The following is a 26598-nucleotide window of genomic DNA, read 5'->3' on the forward strand; positions in this document are numbered from 1 at the left end:
TGAGAATCTAAACTTGAAAAAAAATGTACATAGGTTAAAATGCACATAAGGACAAATTTTTAAGGCCTGAACCATGGACCCAGGTTAGACTCTTAAGGTAAAACAAAGAGGACTTTGCAAACCGGCTAAGCTCTACATATACAGACCCAACAGGAAATCCATCCAGCTGAATATAAAGTCACTAAGTCAGCAGGTGACCGTACAATTAGAAAGTGACATCAACTCAAGGTCAAGGGTAAAATGAATGCAATATGGAAGTGAGCCACAGAATGTATAAAAAGAGGGTGGAGACCAATAAGGGTATTCTGGAACTTGTAAGGGCTGGCTGACCTAGGAGGGAACCAGTCTCCTGTGGCTTCACAGAGGAAGAGGAGTTGGGCGAGCCATGGAGGAGAAAGGTCTTCCTTGAAGAAGTAGAGGCTAAATCAGGATATAATGCCAGGGAAGTGTCCTGAAGCAGGAGGCCCAGTGCTGAGTTTCCCACAAAGGCCCAATGCACACAGATTCCCAAGTCCACACCACTGCTTCTCGTGCCTCCCTCTCCCACTCAGTCAGCATGTCCTCCACATTCTATATCTTGCTTCTACACTGTCTCAGTTCTCTCTCTTGTTTGCACCTGCTTGCTGACTTTTAGCCTCAGGTTTATCTGCCTATAAAAATACTTATGGGTAGATCCCCTTTACCATGTCCTCCTCTTACATACCTGCAATGGCATGACACTTACCCCCTATAAGGTAATCCAGATCTTTTATAGTGAAAATAACTAATATAATAATTATTAAATATCTACACTAAATTAAACAATAGAAAATCGCTTTTTGGGTAGGATGAATATAGTCATTGGAAGTTTTAAAGGGTTTGACTTAATATACACCAGGTACATAACTTTACATTATACCCTGCATTATCTCATTCAATCTTCATAATATCCATGTAAAGTAAGTCTAATTTTACAGATAAGCAAAGCTAGGTCCAGGAAAAATTGACTAATTACACAGCTAGCAGATATCTGACCCAGACTCAGTCCCAGGTTTAACACTAAACTATCTCTTTTAAGTACTCTGAGTGCTGTGTTTTTATAATAACCTATGCCTCTGTCCTGATAGCTTATCCTGCTCTCTAGAACCTTCCTGAACAAATTGGCACATTACCCTCACTTTCAATAGGTTTTTAGAATTTCCTTCTAGTTGAGCACCCCCAGCTTCTTTACCATGGCTCTTGGCAGAAGTGATGAATATCTTTTGTTATTCATACACATCTTCTTCTAGGCAACTGGTAGAGCGCTTCATACCCCACACTGGAATCTGTGGCCACTAATATGTCCACCAGTCCATTCACATTCAAGCAGGTCCTCAATTTCAGAATTCTATTCTTTCCAAATTGATACCTCACAAAGAACCTCTTCTTAACCCATTCATTCCTTTCTTGTTCCTGTTATTTTCTTCTATTCTATCTTATTTACCTCTAAACTTGGACTCCAAAAAAAAAAAAAAAAAACCTGTGGGATGAATGGATAAAGAAAATGTGGTATATATACACAAAGGAATATTACCCAGCCATAATGAAGAATGAAATTATGGCATTTGCCAGTACATGGATGGCAGAACTCTATAGTTATGCTTTTTTAAAAAAGATGCAGAACTCAAAAGGAATGAAAAAAATATTCAGAAAATAGTGAATTTACAAGAAATATAAAACTTCCTTACAACATTGTTCATAATGCTATAAAATCAGAAACAACCTAAATATCTAACTAAGGGACAATAGTTCTCAATTGAGGTGGTTTTGCTTCTCGAGGGGCATTTAGAAATGTCTGCAGATATTTTATTTATGGGAGGGGGGTGGTTACTGGGGATTGAACTCAAGGCACTTGACTATTGAGCCACATCCCCAGCACTATTTCATATTTTATTTAGAGACAGGGTCTCATCAAGTTGCTTAGCACCTCACTTTTGTTGAGGCTGGCCTTGAACTTGAGGTCCTCTGCCTCAGGCTCCCAAACCACTTGTCAGCAGGTATTTTAGTTGTCATAACTTTTCGGAGTGATATTGGTATCTAGCAGGTCGAGGCCAAGGTAAGCATTCTCAGTGTCCAGGACTGCCTTTCACAACAAAAAATTACTGAATACAAAATGTTAATAGTGCCAAGGTTGAGAAACCCTGCTGTAGAGGGTGGTACTGTGTGGCATTATGGTCCCTCCATACAGAGGAGTGCTCTGTAGTCACCAGAATGAATGGGAGATCCTCGGAAAGATGTTCATATTTAGCAACACATGTTACAGTCTAGTATAGATATGTATTCTCAAACTTTTTAGAGAGGTGGGAAAGAGCATTTGGACAGAGTGCTCAGTTTACTTTGGGAGTGTTTGAAGCTTTTAAAAAAAAAAAAATGATGGGTAGAGTGCAGTCTGGAGACACTGACAAAGGAGTGTAGGAGCAGTTGCAGCTGCTTTCCGAGGATGCTTTGGAGCTTTTAACTGAAACTAAGAAAAATATCCAAAATAGATCCAAGTCTGTAAAAACAGAAGCTGCAGCAAGAGGATTCAGTGCCAATGCATCAACAAAAAAGACAACCAGAGCTAATGGAAGGAAATCTTCCTGTTTTTGTGTTTCCCACAGAGCTAATATTTTATGCAGATGATCAGTCAACACATAAACAAGTGTTGACACTGTACAATCCCTATGAGTTCGCCTTGAAGTTCAAAGTTTTGTGTACTGCTCCAAATAAGTATGTTGTCGTTGATGCTGCAGGTGCAGTAAAGCCTCAGTGTTGTGTGGATATTGTGATTCGTCATAGAGAGATGTTCGATCCTGTCACTATGGTGTAATCGATAAATTCTGTCTCCAAGTTTCTGAGCAAAGCCAGAGGAAGGCTTTAGGAAGGACAGAGGTTGTTGCTACTCTTCTCCCATCTGCAAAAGAACAACAAAAGGAAGAAGAGGAAAAAAGAATAAAGGAACATTTAACTGAAAGTTTATTTTTTGAACAATCGTTTCAACCAGGTCTTACCACAATGGCTATACTTAGAACGTGAGCAAGGATTTCAACCAACTTCTGAGTAAATTTATCTTGAAAATATGAATGTGGACTGCCTTTTATCTCTATTTCACTCCATTAACATGCTACAAACTATTGAATGATTTCAAATAACTGCAAATGTATAATATATATTTTAAATTTCTCTATAATTTTATTTGAAGGATGCCAGCACATTATGTTACAGACAGACAGCAAGGCTGCTTCTGAGTGACACCTAGGAAACTATTTGAAGAAACTTTTTTATATCTATACCTGTTATGCAAAAGACTTTAAAACATTTAAAAAAATGATGGGTAAATAAATTGTAGCTTATTCATCTAGTGGAATACTATACAGCAAGGAGAATGAATGAAATTACTGTTACACATAGCATATAGATGAATATCACAAACATAACTTTGAATCTGAAATCTCACAAAACTAATCTGCAGTGTTTGGAGTTATAATGTTAACCATGGGTCAGGTGGACACCTTTGTACACAGTACTAAATGTGTCCAATGCCCAAAGAACTTATACTCTACAACAAAAGAAGTAATCTACTTTCTAATAAAGTTCATTTACAAAGTTCAAAGTGCCAGCCACTGTTTATGATCATGCATTCTACAGTGGTTACAATGTAGAGACATCAAGGAAGGGAAAGTAAGGTTCATCCAGAAAGTAAAGTGTTCTTTTGCTCCTTCCTGGTGTGCAGGAGGGGCACTTCAACAAGGATTCTGGTATTTTGAGATTCACTGGAAATGATAGTCTGTGGACCACCGGGTGTATTTCTGATGGACAGTCCAAGAAGTTACAGGCTGGAGCCAGAGAAAACATATTAAAGGTCAAGTACATTGAAGGGAAACAGATTTTTAAAGGTAGGCCTCTATGGAAAGGACAGATTGTCTCTGAGTAGCAGAATTATGGATGATTTTAATTATCTTCTTCATGCGATTTTCTACAGAGAACATGTATATTTTTGTAATAAAAGAAGAACTATGAAAGGTGTGTTGTTTTTATAAGGACCCTTAGAACAACAGAATCCGAATCATTGAAATCTAAGATTGAGAAAAACTTTTGCGCAGAAATTGTGAAATCTGGCCCCTCAAGTGCCAGACCTGTAATGGATAGGAAGGAAGCAGTCTGAGTGGCCGCTGGGCAAAGTGAAGGCAGATACCCAAGAGGCTTTGGGGAAAGGGGGGGCCTGGAAGAGCAGAGGAGGCTGGTGGACAGTCATCTCCCAGCTCCTGCCATTTCTGCCATGGAGGAATGTGGAAAGGGCTGTTAGATCTCATGATTCTCCAGGAGAAGCCAAACAAATCTTCTAAATAGCGTTAGGCTTTTGTGTCAAAGGTTTAAGGAAACGATCTTAAAGGACAGAAGAACACATACATAGATAATAGGCTAGGCTGTTCCTGTGAGGCCTATTGCAACCTCCTGCTTGAGTGGTGTTTAAGTTTGCCTCCTGCTCTGTGCAGAAATCTCTTCTCTGTTTTAGCAGATCAAGGTGAAGAGGGAACTCTCACCTCCCACCCTGGGCCCAGCAGCATCTGGAACACACTGATCCCCATAATCCTTGTTCTTGGGAAATATTAATGACTTAATCTCCCAAGCTCGCTCTCACTCCTATGTGTCTTTCTTTCTCAGTGAGATTTCCATGCAAGACCCAGAGAAGTCCAGATCAGAGCAGGGCACGTTCTGACTCAACTTGCCACAGACTGCAAAAGTGCCCTCGTAAGTCCTCAGTCCCAGCGCCTCCAGAGAAGTAGCCAGAGGGATTCCCAGCCATGGGTGAGGTGACAGCAGAGGAGGTGGAGAAGTTCCTGGACTCAAATATTGGCTTTGCCAAACGGTATTACGATCTCCACTACAGGGCCAAGGTCATCTCAGACCTCCTTGGGGCCAAGGAGGCAGCTGTGGACTTCAGCTACTACCACCCTCTGAGCAGCGTGGAGGAGAGTGAAATCATCTTTGATCTCCTGAGGGACCTTCAAGAGAACTTGCAGGCTGAGAAGTGTACCTTTAATGTCATGAAGAAGCTGTGCTTCCTCCTGCAGGCAGACCGTATGAGCCTGTTCATGTACAGGGCCCGAAATGGCATCGGGGAGCTAGCCACTCGACTCTTCAACGTCCACAAGGATGCCAGCTTTGAGGAATGCCTGGTGATGCCCGATTCCGAGATCGTCTTCCCTCTGGACATGGGTGTCGTGGGCTATGTCGCACAGTCTAAGAAGGTCATCAATGTCCCCAACACAAAAGAGGTACTCTGTTCCCCATAAGAGAGGGTGGTGAGATATTATTCAGTGGGGCTCTGGGTACAAATGGGTGGGGAGCTGCTGGTCACCAAGTCTGGGCTGATGACAACACGGTGCCTCTAATTATTTACTTATTTTATTTTGAAAAAAGTTCAGACTTAACAGAAAAGTTTAAAATACTACAGACAACTGGATATTTTCATCCAAATTCACCAATCATTTGTATCTTGTCAAATTTGTTTTCCGACCCACTTGAGAGGAAGTTGCAGACATATGCCCCTTTGTCCCTAAGTACTTCACTCTGGATTTCTAGAACAAAGAAAGGTTTTATATCGCCACAGTATAATGACTGAATTCAGGAAATGCAACATTGCTGCAGTATTATCATCTAACCCACAGGTCACTTTCAGGCTGTGCCAACATCCCCGTCATGCCTGTGCAGCCCTGTCTCTTTAATCTACTTTAGCCGGAAACAAGTCCTCAGTCAATCTTTGTTTTCCATGGGGCTGATGTTCTTGGAAGTCACAGACCAAAATATATTTTCAGAAATGTCCTTCATTTGGCCTTGTCTGATGTTTCTCTATGATTAGATTCAGGTTGTGCACTCCTGGCGGGACTATCATTGGGGTGATATTGTTTTCCTGGTTGACATCAGGAGGCAGGATGGATGGCTGACTCTCTGGTTTCTGGAAATGTTAACATGGATCTCTTGGTTAAGCACTGGGCTCCTTCTAAGAGTCCAGCAGTCCACTGGATTCTACCAACAGTTATGACAAAGTTCTCTTTGGTTACCGTGGGCAAATCATGTCTCCTTTCTGGACATTAGCTTTCAAAATCTGCTATGCAGGGTCCACATACTCCTCTTCACCGGCCAACTCCAACACATCCTTTTAGATTGCTGCTTAAAAGTCACTTACTCAGACTGGGTATGGTGGTGCATCCCTGTAAACCCAGTGAATCAGGAGGCTGGGAGGCTAAGTCAGGAGGATTGCAAGTTCAAGGCCAGTCTCAGCAATTTAGCTAGGCCCTAATTAGCAAGAACTTGTCTCAAAATTAAAATTAAAAAAAAAATCGGGGTGGGGGTGGGGGTGGGGTGGGGCTGGGAATGTGGCTCAGGGGGTAAGCACCCCTGGCTTCAATCCCCACTACCTTCCCACCCAAAAAGTGTCACTTACTCAGGAAGGCTCTCCTGATTCCCCTGTTATAGAGTGACCTTCCTGAAATCGCTCATCGCAATAAGCCCGCAGCCAGGGCCCATGTCTGATTTATTCCCCAGGCATTTATCCTAAGATCCAGCACAATGCAGGTGAGGAAACACAGCATAAAGATCACAGCCAGGTAATTATGCAGTAAATGTCTTGAGCCCATGTCACACCCAAAAGAATGACTGCCCCATAGTGGAAGGCCCATGTGGGGCTCACTTGCCATCACATTGGCCAAACCAGGAGCCCAAGTTCAACTATTTCCAAGATTCAGAACCTGGACTTTTTGTGACTTTGTCCCTACCTTACTATGGCCTTATTTCAGATGAAGGATCTTCTTAAGTTAAAAAAAAAAAAAACGGAGAGGCAGGGGGGCATCAGAGATAATTTTATTCAACTGTTTTATTTAATATTTAAGAAAAACAGATCCAGGAGATCTCAGAAAGGGGATCGTACAGGATCACCAGAGAGTTATGGCCAAGCCAGGACTCCATACCTACTATTGCCAGTATTCAAGAAGGTCATCAAGTCCAGGCTTGAGCCTCTGTGGATACACACCAGATGGACTCCCTCATGGCGTTAGTTTCTCCTCTTATTTCCCCTGGGGCTTTCAGTTTTTCTATTTTTTTTATGATGAATACATAAATTGTAGTTTACTCATCCAATGGAGTACCATATAGCAATGAGAATGAATGAATTTACAAATATACATAATAATATAGATTAATATTGGACTCCAGATCCTACTCAAAGAGTCTTTCAGGAGGACTTGTCTAACTGGATTGGAGTCTGTTATCTCTCCAATTCTCTCCAGACTTTAATTGTACCCCACAGGATTATCTTATTGCTTTCATAACCTTTGATAGCATAACTCTTAATATCTCTGTCCTATAGATGATGAAATTGAAGGCCAGAAATAATATTAAATAACTTTTTCAGAGTCACACAGTAGAAAGTAGCAGGCAGGGATTTTAAACTGGCTTTTTTTTTTTTTTTTTTTTTTGGTACTAGGGATTGAACCCAAAGGTGCTTTACCTCTAATCAATATTCCCAGCCCTTTTGTTATTTTGAAAAATGGCTTATAATAATTGCTGAGGCTATCCTTGAACTTGCAATCCTCCTGGCTCAGCTCCTGAGTCACTTGGATTATAGGTGGGTGCCTAGTTACTCTCTGGCCTTTAGACCATGGTCTTAACTCTGGTGTTCTATACTTTCTCAGTATCTAAAACATGAGGGCATGGGACTGTGTGTCCAAGAAAGGTCATTTCTAATCAAAGAGAAGAGAGTTAAGATCTTATCCTTTGAGATGAGATCTGGGTGTGAAATCTGTCACTTTCTAAGAATATGTGCTTGGCAAATCACTTAGCCTGATTGGATGGATTTCCTAATTTATAAAACAGTGATAAGAGAAGCCTGGGGCCCTTCTTCCTTTCTGTAGCAGGAGGTTTCAATCATCTGACTCTTCATATAACTCCTCCATTATTTTGGGGGACTCCTGTGCATATATAATTAATTAAATGATCTTTTCTTCTGTTAAAGTGTTGTACATAAATTTAATTTGTAGCCCAGGCAAAGAAGTCAGAAGGGCAGAGGGAAGCTAGTTTTCCCTCCCTCTATTGACTCTCGAATTTGGGAGGTCTGCTTCAGTTTCCTCTGGTAAAAGAGGTTGAAAACACTAACATGTATCTCAGGGTTGTTATGAGGATTTAATTAATTAAAATTTATACACAGAACAGTGATTGGTATACAGTAAAAAAAAATCAAAGATTTTGATAAATTCTATTTTGATAGATAAGGAAACTGGCACAGAGGGCTTAGGTAATTTGCTTTAGATAACAGCTAGTTGCTGGGCATGGTGGCACATGTTTGTAATCCCAGCAATTCAGGAGGCTGAGTCAAGAGGATTGCAATTTCTAGGCCAGCCTCAGCAACGTAAGCAAGGTCCTAAGCAACTAAGAAAAACCCTGTCTTAAAATAAGAAATGAAAAGGGCTGGGATTTAGCCTAGTGGTAAAGCACCCCTGGGTTCAATCTCCAGGACCCAAAACTAAAAGCGAACAAATAAAAAGCAAACCGCAATAAGAGTTATCATCCAGCATTGTAAGGATTAAGCAAAATTATTCTTTCTCATCTAGTAGTGTTCTTGGCACATTGTAATGGCTCCCATTGGTGGTTCCCATTCCTTATTTGTATTATTATGTTGTTAAGGACTTATTCTAAGTGATAGGTACTTCCCTGGGTCTCTGTGGAATATGAAGAAAAATCTAGTCTTATCTTTCTAGAGCTCTCGGTTCAGATTCTGTTTGTGGGAAAGCAGAGAACAAAGGTGCTGAGAGCTTCTGTAGACTCTGGCACTATGGGATGGAGGATCTTAGAAAGGTCCTTGGATTTCCCATATCTAAGCCTAACAGTTTATGGAGCCACCGTGCTAAGGGATGGCCTGTTACTTTCTCTTCAACCCTCAAAGTTCACCCTGGCAGCCAAGCCTGTCCTTCCCTGGAAGCTCTTGAGTCTGGGACAGTCTCCCTAGCTGTGACTCAACCCCGAGGGCGAAGTCAGACCAGTATTTGTGTGTTGTTTGCTTCTGTCCTCCTCGGGAAATCTTACTCAGTTCTTGCCTTTGGGCAGGACACAGTCTTGGCTGCCAAATAGAAACTGGAAGTGAAGCAGGGGAGGAGGAAGATGTTATGGACCAGGGTCTGGGTTGTCCCTGAAACCTCAAGTCATACTTTTAGCCCTCAGTGTTGGCAAAACCTGGGGAACGATTACAATCACTGCACTGTTGGGATAGGAAAACACGAATGGAGTTTTCCACGCTCTAACGTACCTCCCCACCCTAGAAGACTCCTACTTATTCTTGGGGTCTCCTTAGGAAGACTTGCAGTTAGGATTGCCAAGTAAAATATAAGATGGCCAGTTACGTTTGAATTTTATATAAGAAAAGAATAGTATTTTGGTATAAATATGTTCCGTGCAATATTTAGAACATATGACTAAGGAATTATTTATTACTCACCTGAAATCCAAATTTAACTGGGTATCCTGTATTTCCTTACTAAATCTGAAAACCCTACTTGGCACTCAATATTTATGAGTGTATTAAGCTCTAATTCTTTTTCCTAGCAGGAAAGCCCATGAAGCTGTCTGTCCCCAAGCACAGTTGTCTTATTCACCACAGGTGACCAGCACCTAATCTAGTGACTGGGACAGAATGAGACGCTCTTTGCAATTGACTGAGTGAGTGAAAGGGTGGACAGCAGCCCTTTCCCAGCACCTCCTGTGGCCAACCAGTCCCATTTTTGAAGGCTGAACCCTGATAGGACAGCATTCTAAGACACTCACGTTTAGTCCTTCCCTTCCTGGAGATCTGGGACCTGGCAAACTAGACAAGGAAACAACCTCCAGAAGGGCCTGAGCCCTCACTCTGTTTTTGCCAAAGGGGAAACCAAGGCTCAGAGGGATTCCAACTACTGACAGTGCATTGAGTAGCTCCTCAATCCAATCCTAGAACAAGCCCCTCCCTCTCTGGGGCTCCAAGATCTGTGAAGGGCTGCTTCATATTATGGTTTGAATTGTATGTTCATGTTTTACAGGATCCCCTACTATATTGTGAGAACCCAATAAGTTCATATTATTGGTCTTGGCATCCTAGTGCCTGACCCAGAGCCAGGCTCAATAAATATGAATGAATGAATGAAGTGATGAGCAAATCAATGGATAAACCAATAAGTCAGTGAATGAATGAGTGGAGTGACTGTGGCACTTAGCAGTAAAGGAGTTGGCTGTAAAATGAGGGGGGTGAGAGTGTATTGTGGCAGGGCTGATGTAAATTACTGAGGCTATATGTGAAAATTGTCTGGCCCTGAGCCTAGCCCATCATTACTAAATCATTAACAGATCTCATCATGGGATACAATAAAGCTTAGCACTGTGAATGTTTGAAAAAGAAAATTGGGAATCAGGAATGAGAAGGGTGCTACATTGCTTTTCAAAATCTAAACTGTAAAATAAGTAAATAAACAAACAAATAGATAATAAAATCTAAACTCTACCATGTCCTCCAAGACCCTGATGAATGCGGTTCCTGCCCCCTGTCTAACTTCCTCGCCCTCCATTCTCCCTCTCCTTCTAGATGCTTCAGCTACACTGATCTTTCTGTTGGTCAGAGCTACCAGGCTCATTGCCACCTTTGTCTTGCATTCTTTGTGCCCCTTGCCTGGCTCCTTTCAGCTCTCGGCTCAGCATCACTTCTCTAGAGAAGCCTCCCTGACCACCATCATTAACCAAAGTGGCTTCGGCCTGTCACCTCTTCCATCACTTCCTACAGCATCACCCAGTTTATTTCCTTCAAAACTGTTATACCACAAGCTAGAGGGAGAATGCTTACCATGAACCTGCTTTTTGTTTGTCTTTCCCATTTAAATGTAATTTTTAGCACCCCTCTTGTTCACGGGTATGGCCCCAGGCTCCAGAGCAGTTCCTGCATATAGAAGGCACTTTGTTAATTCTAACCAAATAAATGGATGACTTTGTGCTTTTCCTAGCCAGGCCTCTGATTCCTGAGCTTTAAAATAAATGGTTTGAGCTAAATGTCATCTAAGTCCTCTTCTGCCTCTGATCATCTGAAAGTGTATAATATGATGATTTAGAACGTACTGAACACATGCAGATGACAATGATTGCATAGATGCCAGTCAGTTGGTAGCTGGAGTGCTCATGAGGGAGTTCCAGGGCTGGTAGATTCATGGAAAAGAGGATTCTGGTGGATTTAGAAACATCTGCTTCAAATGCAGGCAAGGCTCAAGGGTCTGCTTTTCCTATTAGAGGCAAACTCACTGCATGAAATGAATGTGAGCATGCCCTATCCTAACCCATACTCAGGAATTCGTCAGTGTCCTTAGAGAATGACACAGAAAACTCTTCTTGGCTAATGCCTCTTTAGAGATTTTGCTTAATCCTCAAATGCTAATTCAAGTAGAATGCTACAGGCTTCTCTTAATTCCTTTACCCTTCACCTGGTTTAAAACAGCTTCACTGACAAGGGCATTGTCTATTTAATCTCACTCTAACCAGAAGAAATCCAAAAACGAAGAATATACCCTCAGAATTTTTGAATCATGGGAAAGATTTGGCAGACTTGGTTTTAGAAAAGTTCTATGAGCCAGGCACGGTGGCACACACCTGAAATCCCAGTGGTTTGGGAGGCTGAGGCAGGAGGATTATGAGCTCAAAGCCAGCCTCAGCAACAGCAAGGCGCTAAGCAACTCAGTGAGACCCTGTCTCTAAATAAAATACAAAATAGGGCTGGGGATGTGGCTCAGTGGCCAAGTGCCCTGAGTTCAATACCTGGTAACCCCTGGAAAAACGTCAAGTTCTATGAATTGGCTCTGTGAAATACATTTCCATTCTCACAAAGGCATGTGCTGTGCATGTTTGGGTTGGCTTGTGTCCTAAGCCACACTGAGAGTTGGGAAACTCATGGAGGCACCAGCAGCAGAAAGGTGCATTCTTTCAAATTCAAGATAACAATCCAGGCTCTGTCTCTTCATTCTGCACACATGGACTGCACCACAGCCTCGACTGGCTTCCCAGGCTGCTTTCAGTGGGGGATGTGAGGGGATGTCTCCTCTGCATCCCTATAACTTTGAGTCAAGCTCTATGTCCCTGTGTTACTATTACTGATTTATCTGTGAGAGGCCTGAATCTTAGTCATCTCATATTCCTGGTGTTTGGCAGAGGTCTGACACATAGTAGGGCTTCCATTGAGATTTATGGGGAGGGGATATCTGTTGAACTGGCTATGTGGTACTGAAACTAGATGTTAGAAAAGCTGAAAATAACAAATCCTTTTGTTCAATGACCTTGACCCCATGCTATCCACATCCCGATTTCTGTGAGAGGTAGCAGAACTGAGGACAGGTTCTGAAGTCAAACACACACACACACACACACACACACACACACACACGTAACATTAGCTTCGAGTTAGTTCCCCCTTCTGTAAGATGGGCTCATGGTACCTATTTCATTAGCTGTTAGGAAGAATGTCTTACTTAGCTTTTCATTGCTGTGACGAAAATACCCAACAAGAATAACTTAGAGGAAAAAAAATGTTTTTGACTCACAGTTTCAGAGGTTCAGCCCATGATTGTCTGAATCTATTGCTCTAGGCCCAAGGAGAAGCAGAACATCATGGCAGAATGGCGTGGTGGAAGAGAGAGCTGCTCAGCTCACAACAGAGGGGAAGCAGAGAAAGAAAGTGCTCTGCTCACCAGGGACAAAATATAAACCCCAAAGGCACAACCCCCTTACCTACTTCCTCCAGCCACACCCTGCCTGCCTACAGTTATAACCCAGTCAGTCCTTTTAAATTATTAATCCATCAAATGGACTAATCCACTGGTTGGGTTACAGCTCTCTGATCATTTCATCTCCTGCATTAACACAGGAGTTCTGGGGGGACACCTCATACATATCAGGAAATGAAAACGAGATGATGAAGGTAAAGCGACATGCGCAAATACCTGCAAGTGATTGTCATTATGATACTCATTCAAGATTCTATTTTGGGCTTAATTGTCCTGATCTCAAAAGCCTCCTCCAAACCTCCCTCTCTAGAATGTCCCCCCTCCCATCCTCAGGCCCCTACAGGTCTGTGTCTCAGACCTTCTGGATTTTGGAGACTTCATCTCTGGCAGGAGTCATCTCTGGTTGCCCTGCTCTTGCCCCAGGGGAGTAGATGGCAATGCCTTCATTCCCTCCTCAATGAAGGGCTCTGGGTCATTTTACTGTGCTTGCTCTGCATTTGCCTTCTCATGTTGGTCTCTGCTTTCCTTCAGGATGAGCATTTTTGTGACTTCGTGGACAACCTCACAGAGTACCAGACCAAGAACATTCTGGCTTCCCCTATAATGAATGGGAAGGACTTGGTGGCTGTATTGATGGCTGTGAATAAAGTAGATGGACCCCACTTCACCAAGGGAGATGAAGAGGTAAGAATGCTTTAGAAGCTGCTGGGGTGACCATGCTGGCACATTCTCCTAGCTCATGAGGTCCCCCAAACTGTGCTATTTGGCTGGCCTCAGTTTTCCCAACTGTAAGACGGGGATTGGTCTGAGGCTCTCTGAAAGAGGTGGGATAGGATAATGGTGAAGACGCTAGGTTTTGCAGTCAGGAATAAAGGAAAAATTGTTCTTGCTTTTCCAATCTCTCACTGACTTGGGCAGGTCACGTAGCTTCTCTGAACCTGTTTTCTTATTTGTAAAATGGTGATGATTTTACAGAAAGTAATAGCTGTCATTAATATCCTCACATCAACATTCTATATTCTGTGAGTTTTACATTCATAATGCAACATTTTATGAGTTTGCTTTCTAAATAATCCTTCTTCTTAAATCATTTCTGATGAAGCTTTTAAAATATTCAGACATTTGCTGATGGCAAAAGTGGCCAGAGTGTGGATTTTTCCTTCTCATCTGCTCCTCCTATGCTGTTTGATTTTTTAGATTCTTCTCAAGTACCTCAATTTTGCAAATCTACTCATGAAGGTTTACCACTTGAGTTACCTGTACAACTGTGAGACTCGGCGTGGCCAGGTAAGGGTTTGGCTCTAGGAATGGACTGGACATGTCCTTTTACTGAAGCACTGATGTGGTTAGAACTGGCAGGACAGGTCGGAACGAAGGTGCCTGGGAACCATTCTACAGTCTCCAGTGAGATCCCCAGTGGTATCAGGCAGAGGAGGTTTGTAAAGCTGAAACCCAGAGTGATTATATACACAAAGTTTCAAGTTAGACATCTTGGATTTTAATTCCTGCTCATTACCTACTCCTACACCCTGAGCATATCAGATGGCCTCTGAGCTTTAGTCTTCTCTTTTGAAAAACAGAGCTAGTTATGGTACCACCCTCAAAAGATTGCTATCAATAGTAAATTATGCCAGGCTGGATGGCACACACTAAAATCTCAGCTACTTTGGAGTCTGAGGCGGGAGGATCATAAGTTGTCCAACTTGGGTAACTTAGCAAGACCCTGTTTTAGTTATATAGCATGCTTAAGGCCCTAAGTGGAATCCCCAGTACCACCACTCCCCCTCATCCACATAAATGAGATAACATATGTAGGGCATTTGTGTCCAATTAATATTCATTAGTTTTTTTGTTTTGTTTTGTTTTTTGTAGTACTGGGAATCAAACCTGGGGCCTTGTGCATGCTTGGCAAGTGCTTTACTACAAAGCTACATTCCCAGGCCCTTTTTATTAATATGTTTATTAATAACATATAAGATAGAAAACGTACAGAGTTGATCACAGTATAAATCAGCCAGTTAATTCACCTCTTCAAGCCTCAGTTTCTCAATCTATAATATCTATTTCTTCAGGTTATTGTGTCAATTAGATGAAATAAACTCAAAAATAAAAACTTAAAAACTTTACAGGATTGTTATTTTTATCTAGCTGAGTGAACTACTGCTCTGGGCCTCAAAAGCTCTGTATACTTTTTTGTATTTCTGTAGATACTGCTGTGGTCTGGGAGCAAAGTCTTTGAAGAACTTACAGACATTGAGAGACAGTTCCACAAAGCCCTGTACACAGTCCGTGCCTTCCTCAACTGTGACAGATATTCTGTGGGTCTCTTAGACATGACCAAGCAGAAGGTGAGAAAACTTCAAGGTCAGACATTTCCAAAGAAAATCACTGCCATGACCAGTGTGTCCAGTCTAGCAGGTTCTGGCAAGGGGCTATGCGGGATTAGAAAAATAAAGACTCACAGATGCAGATTTTGAAGATAAATAGCTGGGATCAGGTGGAGTGCTGCTCTCTGATGGAGAAGCAGATCTAAAGAGATATGCCAGCAATCTTTATTTATATATATCTCATTATCAGGCTAAAGACTATGCAAGTATTATTCTTGGTATCCAGAAAGTTACAGGGATGGAAACATTTATGTAGCTTTTACACAGTTGAAGTTTATCGTTGCAATATTAGGAGCTTTGTGTAGTTCTCAAAAAAGTCCATTGTTTAAAGTTACTGTTAAGTGGGCAGCTTCCAAAGTAGTGGACCTGGTGAAACACTGTTGTTGTCTAGCAGGAGAGTCCCTCAATTCCCAGGAACTATGTGCCTGATATCAATGTCGAGGCTGATAAGACTCGGCATCCTGCACCCTTGCAAAGGAACACTCCCAGGCCCTAGGCTTGCCACAGCCATGAGGTCATCAGAGACCCCAATCTCAGACACTGTTCTCCCATTCTCTGTCACTGCTTTCCCAAAGAAGAGTCTTTTTTTTTTTTTTTGTCACGCATGCCATCGCACAGGGAAGAGGCTGGGGAGTTTGCATGTTGTGAAATTCTTACACAGGTCCTAACTGAACATAGGCATTCTGGCCTTTAAAGGGGAAAGGTTACTCTAGAGCTCAGGTGGGTTAAAACAAGCCTACACTCCCTGGTCATTTAGAAAGGAAAGTGTAAGTGAGAAGAAGGTTGGTGAGGTGAGTGAGAAGTTTTATTGGTTGGCAGTCCAGAAGAAGATTGCCAACCTCTGGATTTCTTAGAAAATGTACTGAAAGCTGGGTATAAAACTTTCCTATAGTTTGTCAAACCCAAGGTCAATGGAAGTAGAGACAGGTGCTTCATCAGGTCCTTAAAATGCTCAGGGGCCAGATTTGTAGCCCACATGGCAGCTAAGGAGGCAGAGTTTGATGCGATCCCAAGCAATGGTTCTCAACTATGTTCTCCCATTCCTTTATTCATCTCTCTACCTCCTGAGACTAATCATTTTCTGTTTTAGAGGAGAGCTTCTGATTGTCCAGATTTCTCCTGCACAAGGTACAGGAGGACTCAATTTCCTTTTATGAGCCTTGTTCTACTGAGCATGGTGCATAGACCATTGCGCACCCTCCTCATATGGAGTGGAGTGCATCACAGAATCTGGGGTTGGAAAAGATCTTAGTTTAGTCCAAAGGCCTCCAGATTTGACAGTTCATCAGAATCTACTGAGTGGCTGAGTCAAATTGCTGGGCCACGTTTTCTGATAGTCTACATCTTTTGCTTAGTGTTTTATAAACATCTGTCCATACCAATACACATCAATTCTTTTTAATAAGCCTTTATATTGAAGCATAACATAGACCCAGAAAGGGGAATTATCACAGACTGAATATCCCTGTGTAATCACTATCAAAACTAAGCAATGTTACCAGCCCCTCAGCAGTTTCTTTCAAACCCTCTTCAATATTCCCACAGCTGCCTCCCTGAAGGTAACCACCATTAGACATTGACCACCATATTTGTTCTGCCTATTTTGAGATACATTAAATGGAATCATACAACACACATTCTCCTGTGCCAGGTTTCTTTTGCCCAACATTTTGGTTATAAGGTTCATCTTTATTGATCTATGTAGCAGTTTAAACTTGTGGAATGTTCCAACATATGAATAATCCACAACAATTTATTGATTTCTACTGTTGAGGAAATTTGAATTTTCAGATCTCGGATGGTACGAATATTGCTATTGTGAACGTTCTAGTATGTGTCTTTTTTGATCAGTTGTACCTGTTTCTGTTAGGTATTTAGCTAGAGTGCATTTTGGGGTAATAGCTTTAGAAGCCATTGCCTATCTGATTTTCCAAATGATTGAACCACATTTTGTACTCCCACCAGCAACGCATAGGGTTTCCACTCCAATACTTGGTGTTGTCATTTTTACTAACTTTCCACTCTGGTGGATATGTGGTGTTTTTCCTTTTGATGGTAACATGTATTTCCCTAATGACTGATGAGGTTGAACACTTTTTCATGTTTACTGACCATTTGGATATCCTTTGTTGTGAACTGACTGTTCCAATCTTTCCCCATTTAAAAAAATTATGTTGTCTTTTAAAAAAATCATTGATTTGTAGATATTCTTTACAAATTCTGAACACAGGTCTTCTGTTGATTATATGCATTACAAATATCTCCCCCGGCTCTGTGCTTCATTCTCTTAATGATGTTTTTATTGTCGTTATTTGGTACTGGGATTTGAACCCAGGGGTTCAAATCCCAGTACCAAATAACCACTGAGCCATATCCCCAGCCCTTTTTTATATTTTATTTAGAGACAGTGTCTCACTGAGTTGCTTAGGGCCTCACTAAATTGCTGAGGCTGGCTTTGAGCTCATAATCCTGCCTCAGCCTCCCAAGCTGCTGGGATTACAGACACGTGCCACCATGCCGGACTTAATAGTGTGTTTTGATTAATATAAGTTCTGAATTAAAATGTAATCCAGCTTATCAATATTTTTTTATGGCTATTGATTTTTGTGCCACATATAAGAACTATTTCTTATCTCCAAGGTCATAAAGATATTTTTCTGTGTCAATTTCTAAGAGTTGTATTGTGTTAACTTTTACATGTAGTTCTACAATCTACCTAAATTTTTTAATGTATAGTGTGAGTAAGGCAAATATTAATTTTTCCATATTGATATCTAATTGGCCCAGTACCTTTTATTGAAGAAAGCCTCCTTTTCCTACTATTCAGTTGAAAAGATCATCTTTCTCTATCATACCTTTATCATCAGTCAAATATGTGGGGGTCTATTTCTGGATTTTTGTCTCATTGGTATGTTTATGTTTATATATTCTTCTATAATACCTTACTGCCTTGATTTTTTAATTTGCAAACATACTTCCTAGTTATAAAAGTAGCTGTAAATTTTTTGCTATATGTTAGATATTTTCACCATGTTTTATGTCTCTTATATGACTTTCTGTATTTTTATTTTCATATTTTTGTTCTTCAACTTGAATATTTCTTTTGTTTTATCTTTTATTAATCACCTAGCCTCTCTTTGATTGTGTCTAATTGACTGTAAAACTTTATATTGAATTCTTCATTTCAGCTATTTTTTTAAATTTTGTTTTTCTTGGTGTGAGGGATCAACCCAGGGCTATGCATATGCTAAACACTGGACTACTAAGCTATATCCCCAGTCTTCGTGTATGTTTTTTTTCAATTTTAGATTTTCCATTTTATTCATACATACTTTCTCTTTCTCTCTGTAATTTCCAGTTTTTTGTTAAGATTCTCTCCCTTTGTTTTTCCTTCCTCCTCCTCCTCCCCCTCCTCCTCCTTCTCTTCTTCCTCCTCCTCCTCTTTCTTCTTCTCTCTCTCTCTCTCTCTCTCTCTCTCTCTCTCTCTCTCTATCGCTCTCGCTCTCGCTCTTGCTCTCTTTGTTCATCTGTGGTGCTGGGGATCAAGCCCAGGGCTTTAAGCATGCTAAGGAAGTGCTCTGCTACTGAGCTATATTCCCAGTCCTCTATATTATATTTAATTTCTTAGACATAAACACGATTACTTTAGAATCTGAGCCGGCACTGTGGCACATACCTGTGATCTTGGTACTTTGAAAGCTGAGGCAGGGGGCTGGGGATGTGGCTCAAGCGGTAGCACTCTCGCCTGGCATGCGTGCGGCCCGGGTTTGATCCTCAGCACCACATACAAACAAAGATGTTGTGTCTGCCAAAAACTAAAAAATAAAGTATTTAAAAAATTCTCTCTCTCTCTCTCTCTTTAAAAAAAAAAAAGAAAGAAAGAAAGCTGAGGCAGGAGTATCACAGATTCAAGGCCAGTCTCAGCAACAAACAAACAAACAAACAAAAGACCAAGGTAGAGTCTGTATCTGAGAGCAACAGTATCTGTGGATACCTTCTATAGACCTGTTTCTATGATCTGTTTCCCTTCTTGATCTTTTAGTTAATTCTTATCTTTCACATTTCTAATCATTTTTGTTAGACCATTAGAGATATGTATGAAAAATTATAGAGATGATTTAAAACTCTGGAACAATGTTATTTCCTTCCAAAATGGATGATTTTACTTCTGGCAAGCAATTAGGTTGCTTAATCAGGGATTATGCTGCTTTCAAGCGGGTTTGCAGTCTCTGTGAGAGCTGGTCTGCTTCCGGTTCAGTTGTACTCCAGGATATAAATTTTGCAGGAGGGTGTGGATCCCAGCCTAGGGTGTTTTCAAGGATTTCTCTTCCTTGACAGGCCCTGAATTACAATTTTGTCCTTGACCAGTGAGTCATCTGTCAGCTTTTATCAGTTTCTTAGCTTCTCAACAACTTTGGCGTCAGCAAGTGGGTTGAAATGAAAAGTAGAATCTGGTCAGGCTTCTAGCACTGGCATCTTGGCTCATTAAGTGCTTGCTGCCTTGCTAGCTCTATGATTCCTTAAATCAATGTTTTTACATACATACACCCCAAATTTTGCAATTTTCCTATTGAGAGGCTTGATTTGAAATAAATAGCCATGATTAATCAAAGTAAAAATCCCCTTCTTTGTTCTGTAGTTCATATCTGAGGTTTTTGAATAGTCTGGTTAATTTATCTTTCCCCTGTTGTTGGGCATTAAATGTATTTCTAAATATTCTTGCAATTAAAGACAAAGCTGCAATAACAACCTTAAAGTTGAGTCCTTATGTACTTAAGTGAAAATGTCTATAGAGTTGTAAAAGTGAAATTATTAATTTTTATTTTGCTTTTCTCAAAATTTTTTGTCTAAGGGCTATACAATTTTCATTCTCACTCATACTGCATTAGAGTCTTTTTTACCAAAACTCTTACCAATTCTTGACATCATACTTTCCACCCCCTATTCATATGGGTAAAAACTGGTGTCTTTTTTCTTCCAGTTTTTTTTTTTTTTTTCCACTGATTACTCAGAAGAGGAACTATGTCCTTTTGTTTGTGATTTGATTTTTCTTTCTCCATGCACTTCCGGACATATCACATGTCAATTGTTAAGAGTTGTCTGTTTCTTGTTAATTCATAGGAGCGCTTTGTATATGATGGAGATCATACATCTGTAACATGTGCTGTAAACTTTTTTCCCTATAAATTATATTTTAACTTTGTTTATGACATCTTTCAACATATAGAAGATTTAAAATTTATTTTATGGCTTCTGAGCTCTATTTTTTATTTAGTAAAACTTCCTTACTGCCAATGTTATAAAGATAATCTGAAAAAAATCTCATGTGTTGACTTTTAGTGTTTTTGTAGTATTTTGGGTGGTGGTTGTTGTTTTGGTACTGGAGAATAAACCCAGGGGGTGCTTTACAACCTACATTCCCAGGGATTTTTATTTTTATTTTTTTTTTTTATTTTGAGACAGTGTCTTGCTAAATTGCTGAGATTGGCCTCAAACTTGTGATCTTCCTGCCTTAGCCTCCCAAATTGCTGGGATTACAGGTGTGCACTAACCCAGCCTTATAGTTTTGATTAATATAATTTAATCTTTTATTTATCTTGAAATTAAGTTTATGATGTGAGAGAGGGGTATATATTTTTTTCCTTCTATGTTTCTCCACTTAAAAAACAGCCTACCTTCAGGATTGGGGATTCAGTGGCAGAGTGCTTGCTTTATACATGAAAGGTCCTGGTTTTGATTTTTGGCACTGAAAAAAAAAAAAAAAATAGAAGAAAAGAATGGTCTACCCTCTAGCCATTCTTTAGCATGCCACCATTTTGAATCCTCTTTATTATATATATTGCATTTCCATGTACCACATAGGCTTATTTTTCTGATTTTACCTTTAAAAATAAATAGCTCCTTACACGATTCTGGTGTAGTTGGCCATATACTATGATATTAGTATATGGACTCTAATTCTAGTGCAAATATTTATATGACTTTTATACTCTTGAGTCATATATTTTTGCCAAATATTACTAATTCCAGCAATATACTCTTGGCTTCTCCTTCAGGAAGTAGCAAATAAATTAATCATACGGATAAATGATTCCTTTTTAACCAAAATAATTTGTTTTCCTACCTTTCCTGCCTTCCCTCTTTCCCTTTTTATTTTAATTTAAAAAAATTTTTGATAGAGTCTCACTATGTTACCTAGAATGACTTAGAACTCCTAAGCTTAAGTGATCCTAATCCTGAGTAGCTGGGACTATAGGTGTGCACCACTATGCCCAGTTCTTTTGTTTTCCCCCCTTCAGCATATTTATTTGCAGTACTGGGGATTACCCCCAGGGCCTCGTGCATACTAAGTACACAGTATACTACTGAGCTATATTCAGAATGCAATCAAAAGAATTTCCAAGCTGGGCACATGCTGGTAATTCCAGCAACTCTGGAGGCTGAGTTAGGAGGATCATAAATTCAAGGCCAGCCTCTTATTTTTGAGACCCTGTCTCAAAATAAAATAAAATAAAAATGTGTTGGAGGTGAAGTTCATGGTAGAACACTTGCCTAGTATATGCAAAGCCCTGGGTATAATTCTCAGTACTGCAAAAACAAATAAACATCAACAACAAAAAATTCTGCATAGTCAAATTTCCACCAGGCGCACACCTTAATCCCAGTGGCTCGAGTGGCTGAGGCAGAAGGATCAAGAGTTCAAAGCCAGCCTCTGCAAAAGCAAGGCGCTAAGCAACTCAGTGAGACCCTGTCTCTAAATAAAATACAAAATAGGGCTGGGGATGTGGCTCAGTGGCCGAGTGTCCCTGAGTTCAATCCCTGGTACCAGGGATTGTACACTTCAAGTGGAGTCATTTTATAGTATCTTAGCTCAGTTTCTGTTGCTATAACAAAATTCATGAAGCTATATACTTTTTAAAGAAAAGAGGTTTATGTAGCTCATAGTTCTGGAGCTGAAAGTCTTAAGATTGGGCACCCCATATGTTTGGCCTCTGGTGAGGAACCAGTGGCAGACAGGAACACATGTGTATAACATCACATAGTGAGAGAAGCCAAAAAAATCCAGGGGCCAGGTTCTCTCTTTATAACAACCTGGTCTCTCAGGAACTAACTCGGGTCCGTCAAAAATTAAATGACAAGGGCAGCATTACATATTACCTAGCCACCTTCCACAAGGCCCCACCTCCTCAGGGTTCCATCACCTCTACATTGTCACACTGGGGACCAAGTCTCCAGCACAGGAAGCTTTGGGGGATATACTGAAAGCATATCCTAACCATAGTCTATGATACATCAGTTGTATCTCAATAAAGCAATTAAGAACAAAAAGAGAAGAAGGGAGGGGAGGGAGCAAATGAGGGAGAGAAATTTGCCCCACTCTCCACCCGACCCTGCTTGGCCATTCTCTTCTCCTGGTACAGCCTTTAGATCCACTCAGTGTTTGGCCACACAAAGCATCAGCCCAATGTACTTGTTCTTCTGGGCTCCTCTGGCCTCTCCAATCTCCTTCCACCACTGTTTCAGTTCTTGCTCCATCTACCTGAGTACTCGATTGTCTCCTTTGTGGAGTGGTGAGTTCCTCTAGGAATAAATCGTGCCTTATTTATCTCTGTATATCTAGCAACAAACAGGTTGTGGGGCTCAGCTAGGCCCCAGTTTAGATCTTCATTCAGAACTGAATTTCTTCCTGTTGCTAGTCATCTAGAAAAAGGGCTCAACTGGGCAGAAGGCTGAGGACATGAAGGCTGAGTTCCATGTGGACTCCCTTGTGCTTGTCCTTTGGATGGTATGAGAACAAGCAAACCATCACGCTAAGATGTGTTGTTCAAACAGGAGAGAAGCAAAGGAAAAGTGCGGTTGGCCTCCTACCCATAATAACCCAGGCTAGCCAAGTACAGTTTGTGCCTATGTATTACAGCTTAATGAACAGCCCTGGAGGTGGGAGGACCCAGACTTGACCCAACACAAGGTTTGCAGCTCTGTCTGCAAAGGAAACCCAGCGCAGTAGCAGGCCAGAGACTGTGTGGGGTCCCACTGGCTCCTCCTCTTGAGACTGCGTGACCATACAGATCCTCTCCAGGCTCTTTTCTCTCTTCTCTGCCTGTCTTGACCATGTGAAAAGAAAACTTGAGGATAAAATTGATGTAACAGAGCTTTCTTGAGTAAAGAATGATTCATGAATTGGGCAGCACTCAGGGCCAAACGATGTCCAAGAGACATCTGTTCTGCAGCATGCTCACTGAGGTTTTTTAGATTGAACTAAGAGGTAAAATACAGACATAACTTGACTTGTTAAAGGTAGACATTTGCCTGATTTGGACCTGATCCAGTCAGTTGGCTGCCTGGGATTGGCTGAAACTTCTATTTGCTGTGAAAATATGTTCCTAAATTGGGTTTTTGTTCTTTTATATAATAAGTTAGGTTTCGCTTTGTATTGTGGGAACTCAAATTGCTATGCAGGAACCCAAAGCACAGAGACAGCCTCAGGCTAATAACCTCCAATTTATTTTGATTAAATAGCTCCTCATTTTAGAGGCGGCAACCTTTCTTGTTGGATTTATCTGTTACATTTGGCACCATTGTGTATTTTTTTCTTTCTTTCCTTCTTTTTTTTTTCTTTCATTCTTTCTTCCTCCTTCTTTCCTTCCTTCCTTCCTGTACTCAGGATTGAATTGACTGAACCATATCTTCAGCCCTTTTGGCTCAGGGTCTCACTAAGTTGTTTAGGGACTAGAGCCTCATTTGGTTGCCAAGGCTGGTCTTGAAATTGCCATCCTCCTGCCTCAGCTTCCCAAGTCCCTGGGATTGCAGGTGTACACCACTGTGCCCAGTTTGGGCACCTTTCCAATCAGTACACACACATCTGTAACATCATTGTTAATAGATTATTATCTACTGATGTTGTTAATAATTATGTGCCATATTTATTTTAATAAGTCCATCTGGTTGAACATTTAAATTGTTTCTTATTTTTCACTGCTATCAATGGTATTGCAGAGGGTAATTCTTCCCATCATGTGTTAGTGTGTCTTTATGGTAAATTCCTAAGCCGTGGAGACCCCACTTTCCCTCTTGCGTCCCACAACACTGAGGGTGCCCCAACTCAGCTCCAGTGTTTTGGCTAACAATTAGACAAGCCCGGTTCTTCAGTATTTTGTAGGGCAGATGTGATTATCACGTAACTGCAATTAGTGATTCCAGTGAGTCTCACTGCTCTTCCATGCTTGGATCCCAGCAAGCTCTTCCCACCTTCTGGATTTTAGTGAACAGATGATTCATATCTGTTAACCTTCTTTTCTTAGTCTCTTTTTCTTTTTTTTTTTTAATATTTATTTATTTTTTAGTTTTCGGTGGACACAACATCTTTGTTTGTATGTGGTGCTGAGGATCGAACCCAGGCCGCATGCTTGCCAGGCGAGCGCGCTACCGCTTGAGCCACATCCCCAGCCCAGTCTCTTTTTCTTTACCTATTTTCAAAACACCTAAACTGATTCCTTCATTCCTAGGAATTTTTCGATGTCTGGCCAGTTCTGATGGGTGAAGCACCTCCCTATACCGGTCCCAGGACCCCGGATGGAAGGGTAAGTCTCTCTCTAGCCTTTTCAATATAAACAAATGCTTAATAAAATTCAAATATAAGACACAGTAGGCTGCTGAAGGACATTTCTTTTTTACACATGCTTTTATCTTCTCTGGGTTTGTTTGTCTCTCTTGAGTTAGAATAATTCTTCACAATCACCCAGGCCTGTCTTTTGCAGGGTTATCTTTAAATACTTACTGAAGTTTCACAGTAACCTGGTGACGTAGATTAAGGAAGAAATCAGTATCCTCATTTCACAGGTCTTCTAAATTCTAAATTCTAGAAAGACTTTTGTTGTTGTTGTTGTTCAATGCTGGGGTCAAATTCAGTGTCTCATGCATGCTAGGCAAGCACCCTACACCAAGCTATATCCCCATCCTGCATCTTGCAATAGGGGCTCATTCTAAAAATGAGGTTCAATATTTAGAATGAAAAATTGAGATGCCAAAAAGATGTGCATGGGATGTGGATGTGACACATGGCACATAGAACTGGCACTCAAACGGCCTACAGAACCTGTTGAGTAACTGAAGAAGCTTAGCAGGAACCTCAGAGGATCAGAAAATGTGTTAGTCAATTCTCCATTGCTGTGATAAAATACTTTATAAAATCAACTGAAAGAGGGAAAATTTCTTTTGGCTCATGGTTTAAGAAACTTTACTTCGTGGTCACTGGACTCTGTTGTTTCTGGCCCTGTGGTCAAGAAGACCATCATGGCAGGGAGCATATGGTGGAGTAAAGCTGCTCACCTCATGGTAGCCAGGAAATGGGGGGAGAGAGAGAGAGAGAGAGGGAGAGAGAGAGAAGCCTTATAACAAAGGCCCTCTGCCCAGGCCCACTAAGCTAGGAATCCATCAATGGATTAATCCATTCTTGAGATCAGACCCCTCATACTTCCATCACTTCCCAAGGCCCCCCATCTGAACATGGCTGCTTGGGGACCAAGTCTTCAACACAGGAACTTTGAGGGAACATTTAAGATTCAAACCAAGCTGGGTGCCATGGTGCACACCTATAATCCCAGTGCTCAGAAGGCTGAGGCAGGAGGATCACGAGTTCAAAGCCAGCCTCAGCAACTTAATGAAGCCCTAACAACTTAGAGAGACTCTGTCTGTAAATAAAACATTTTTATAAAGGGCTAGGGATGTGGCTTAGTGGTTAAGTGCCCCTAGGTTCAATCCCAGCTATAAAATAATAATTATGATAATAATGATGACCATGATGATGATGATAAGATCCAAATCATAACAGTAAGAAAGACAGTCTTATTCTGAATTGAGTATTAGTTCAGCTCTCTTCCCATAAGAATCTTCATTCTGTGTGAAATGGTATATCAGTTTCTCCCAGAGGCCTGATTCCACCCAAATAAAGAGCCCAGAGTGTGCACTCACACATGCCTGTATGACTGTGAATGATAAAGAGTCTTAATTCAAACTCTGGAAATTCAAAATTAACACCTTTGTGAGCTTCATATACACGACAGATGAGATTTCAAACTTGGAATTTATTTTGTCTGCTATATTTTATCCAAAATGACCTTTGTAAACTGTTGCCATCCAGTTTCAAATTATGTTTTTGCCCACACAATTTTATGATTGCATTTCCAAGGCTGAATCAATGCTGGGGATGTAGCTCTGTGGTTGAGTTCTTGCCTAGCATGTGCAAGATCCTGTTGTGCCATCTAGGGGGGCTGGCTTCGTAGTCTCCATTTAGCAAAGAATTGAAGAACAGTACACAGAGACAGCAAATAGGAAGTAGGCTTATTGCAGAGATGACAGAGATACAGAGATAGACATCTCCCCAAAACCCTAAAGCTGGGAATCCAGTGGAGGAGTTTTGGCCTATTCTTTTT

General features: G+C 40.9%; 1 protein-coding gene and 1 pseudogene across 2 annotated transcripts in view; both read left to right on the forward strand.

Moving 5' to 3' along the window:
• Positions 1–2551: 2551 nt before the first annotated feature.
• On the forward strand, positions 2552–3218 carry LOC114103627 (motile sperm domain-containing protein 1 pseudogene; annotated as a pseudogene).
• Positions 3219–4802: 1584 nt separating this feature from the next.
• Positions 4803–26598, forward strand: part of Pde6a (phosphodiesterase 6A) — a 70214-nt gene continuing 48418 nt past the window's right edge. Inside the window, exons 1-5 of one of the 2 annotated variants that reach the window (XM_027949327.2) lie at positions 4803–5276; positions 13311–13463; positions 13977–14066; positions 14987–15127; positions 24673–24747. In XM_027949327.2, coding sequence (XP_027805128.2) covers positions 4803–5276; positions 13311–13463; positions 13977–14066; positions 14987–15127; positions 24673–24747 — 933 coding nt within the window. The remainder of the gene's footprint in view (positions 5277–13310; positions 13464–13976; positions 14067–14986; positions 15128–24672; positions 24748–26598) is intronic. The other variant, XM_071612246.1, reaches the window with a different exon arrangement.

The sequence above is a fragment of the Marmota flaviventris genome, chromosome 5, assembly GCF_047511675.1.
Source record: "Marmota flaviventris isolate mMarFla1 chromosome 5, mMarFla1.hap1, whole genome shotgun sequence".
Taxonomy (NCBI): Eukaryota; Metazoa; Chordata; class Mammalia; order Rodentia; family Sciuridae; genus Marmota; species Marmota flaviventris.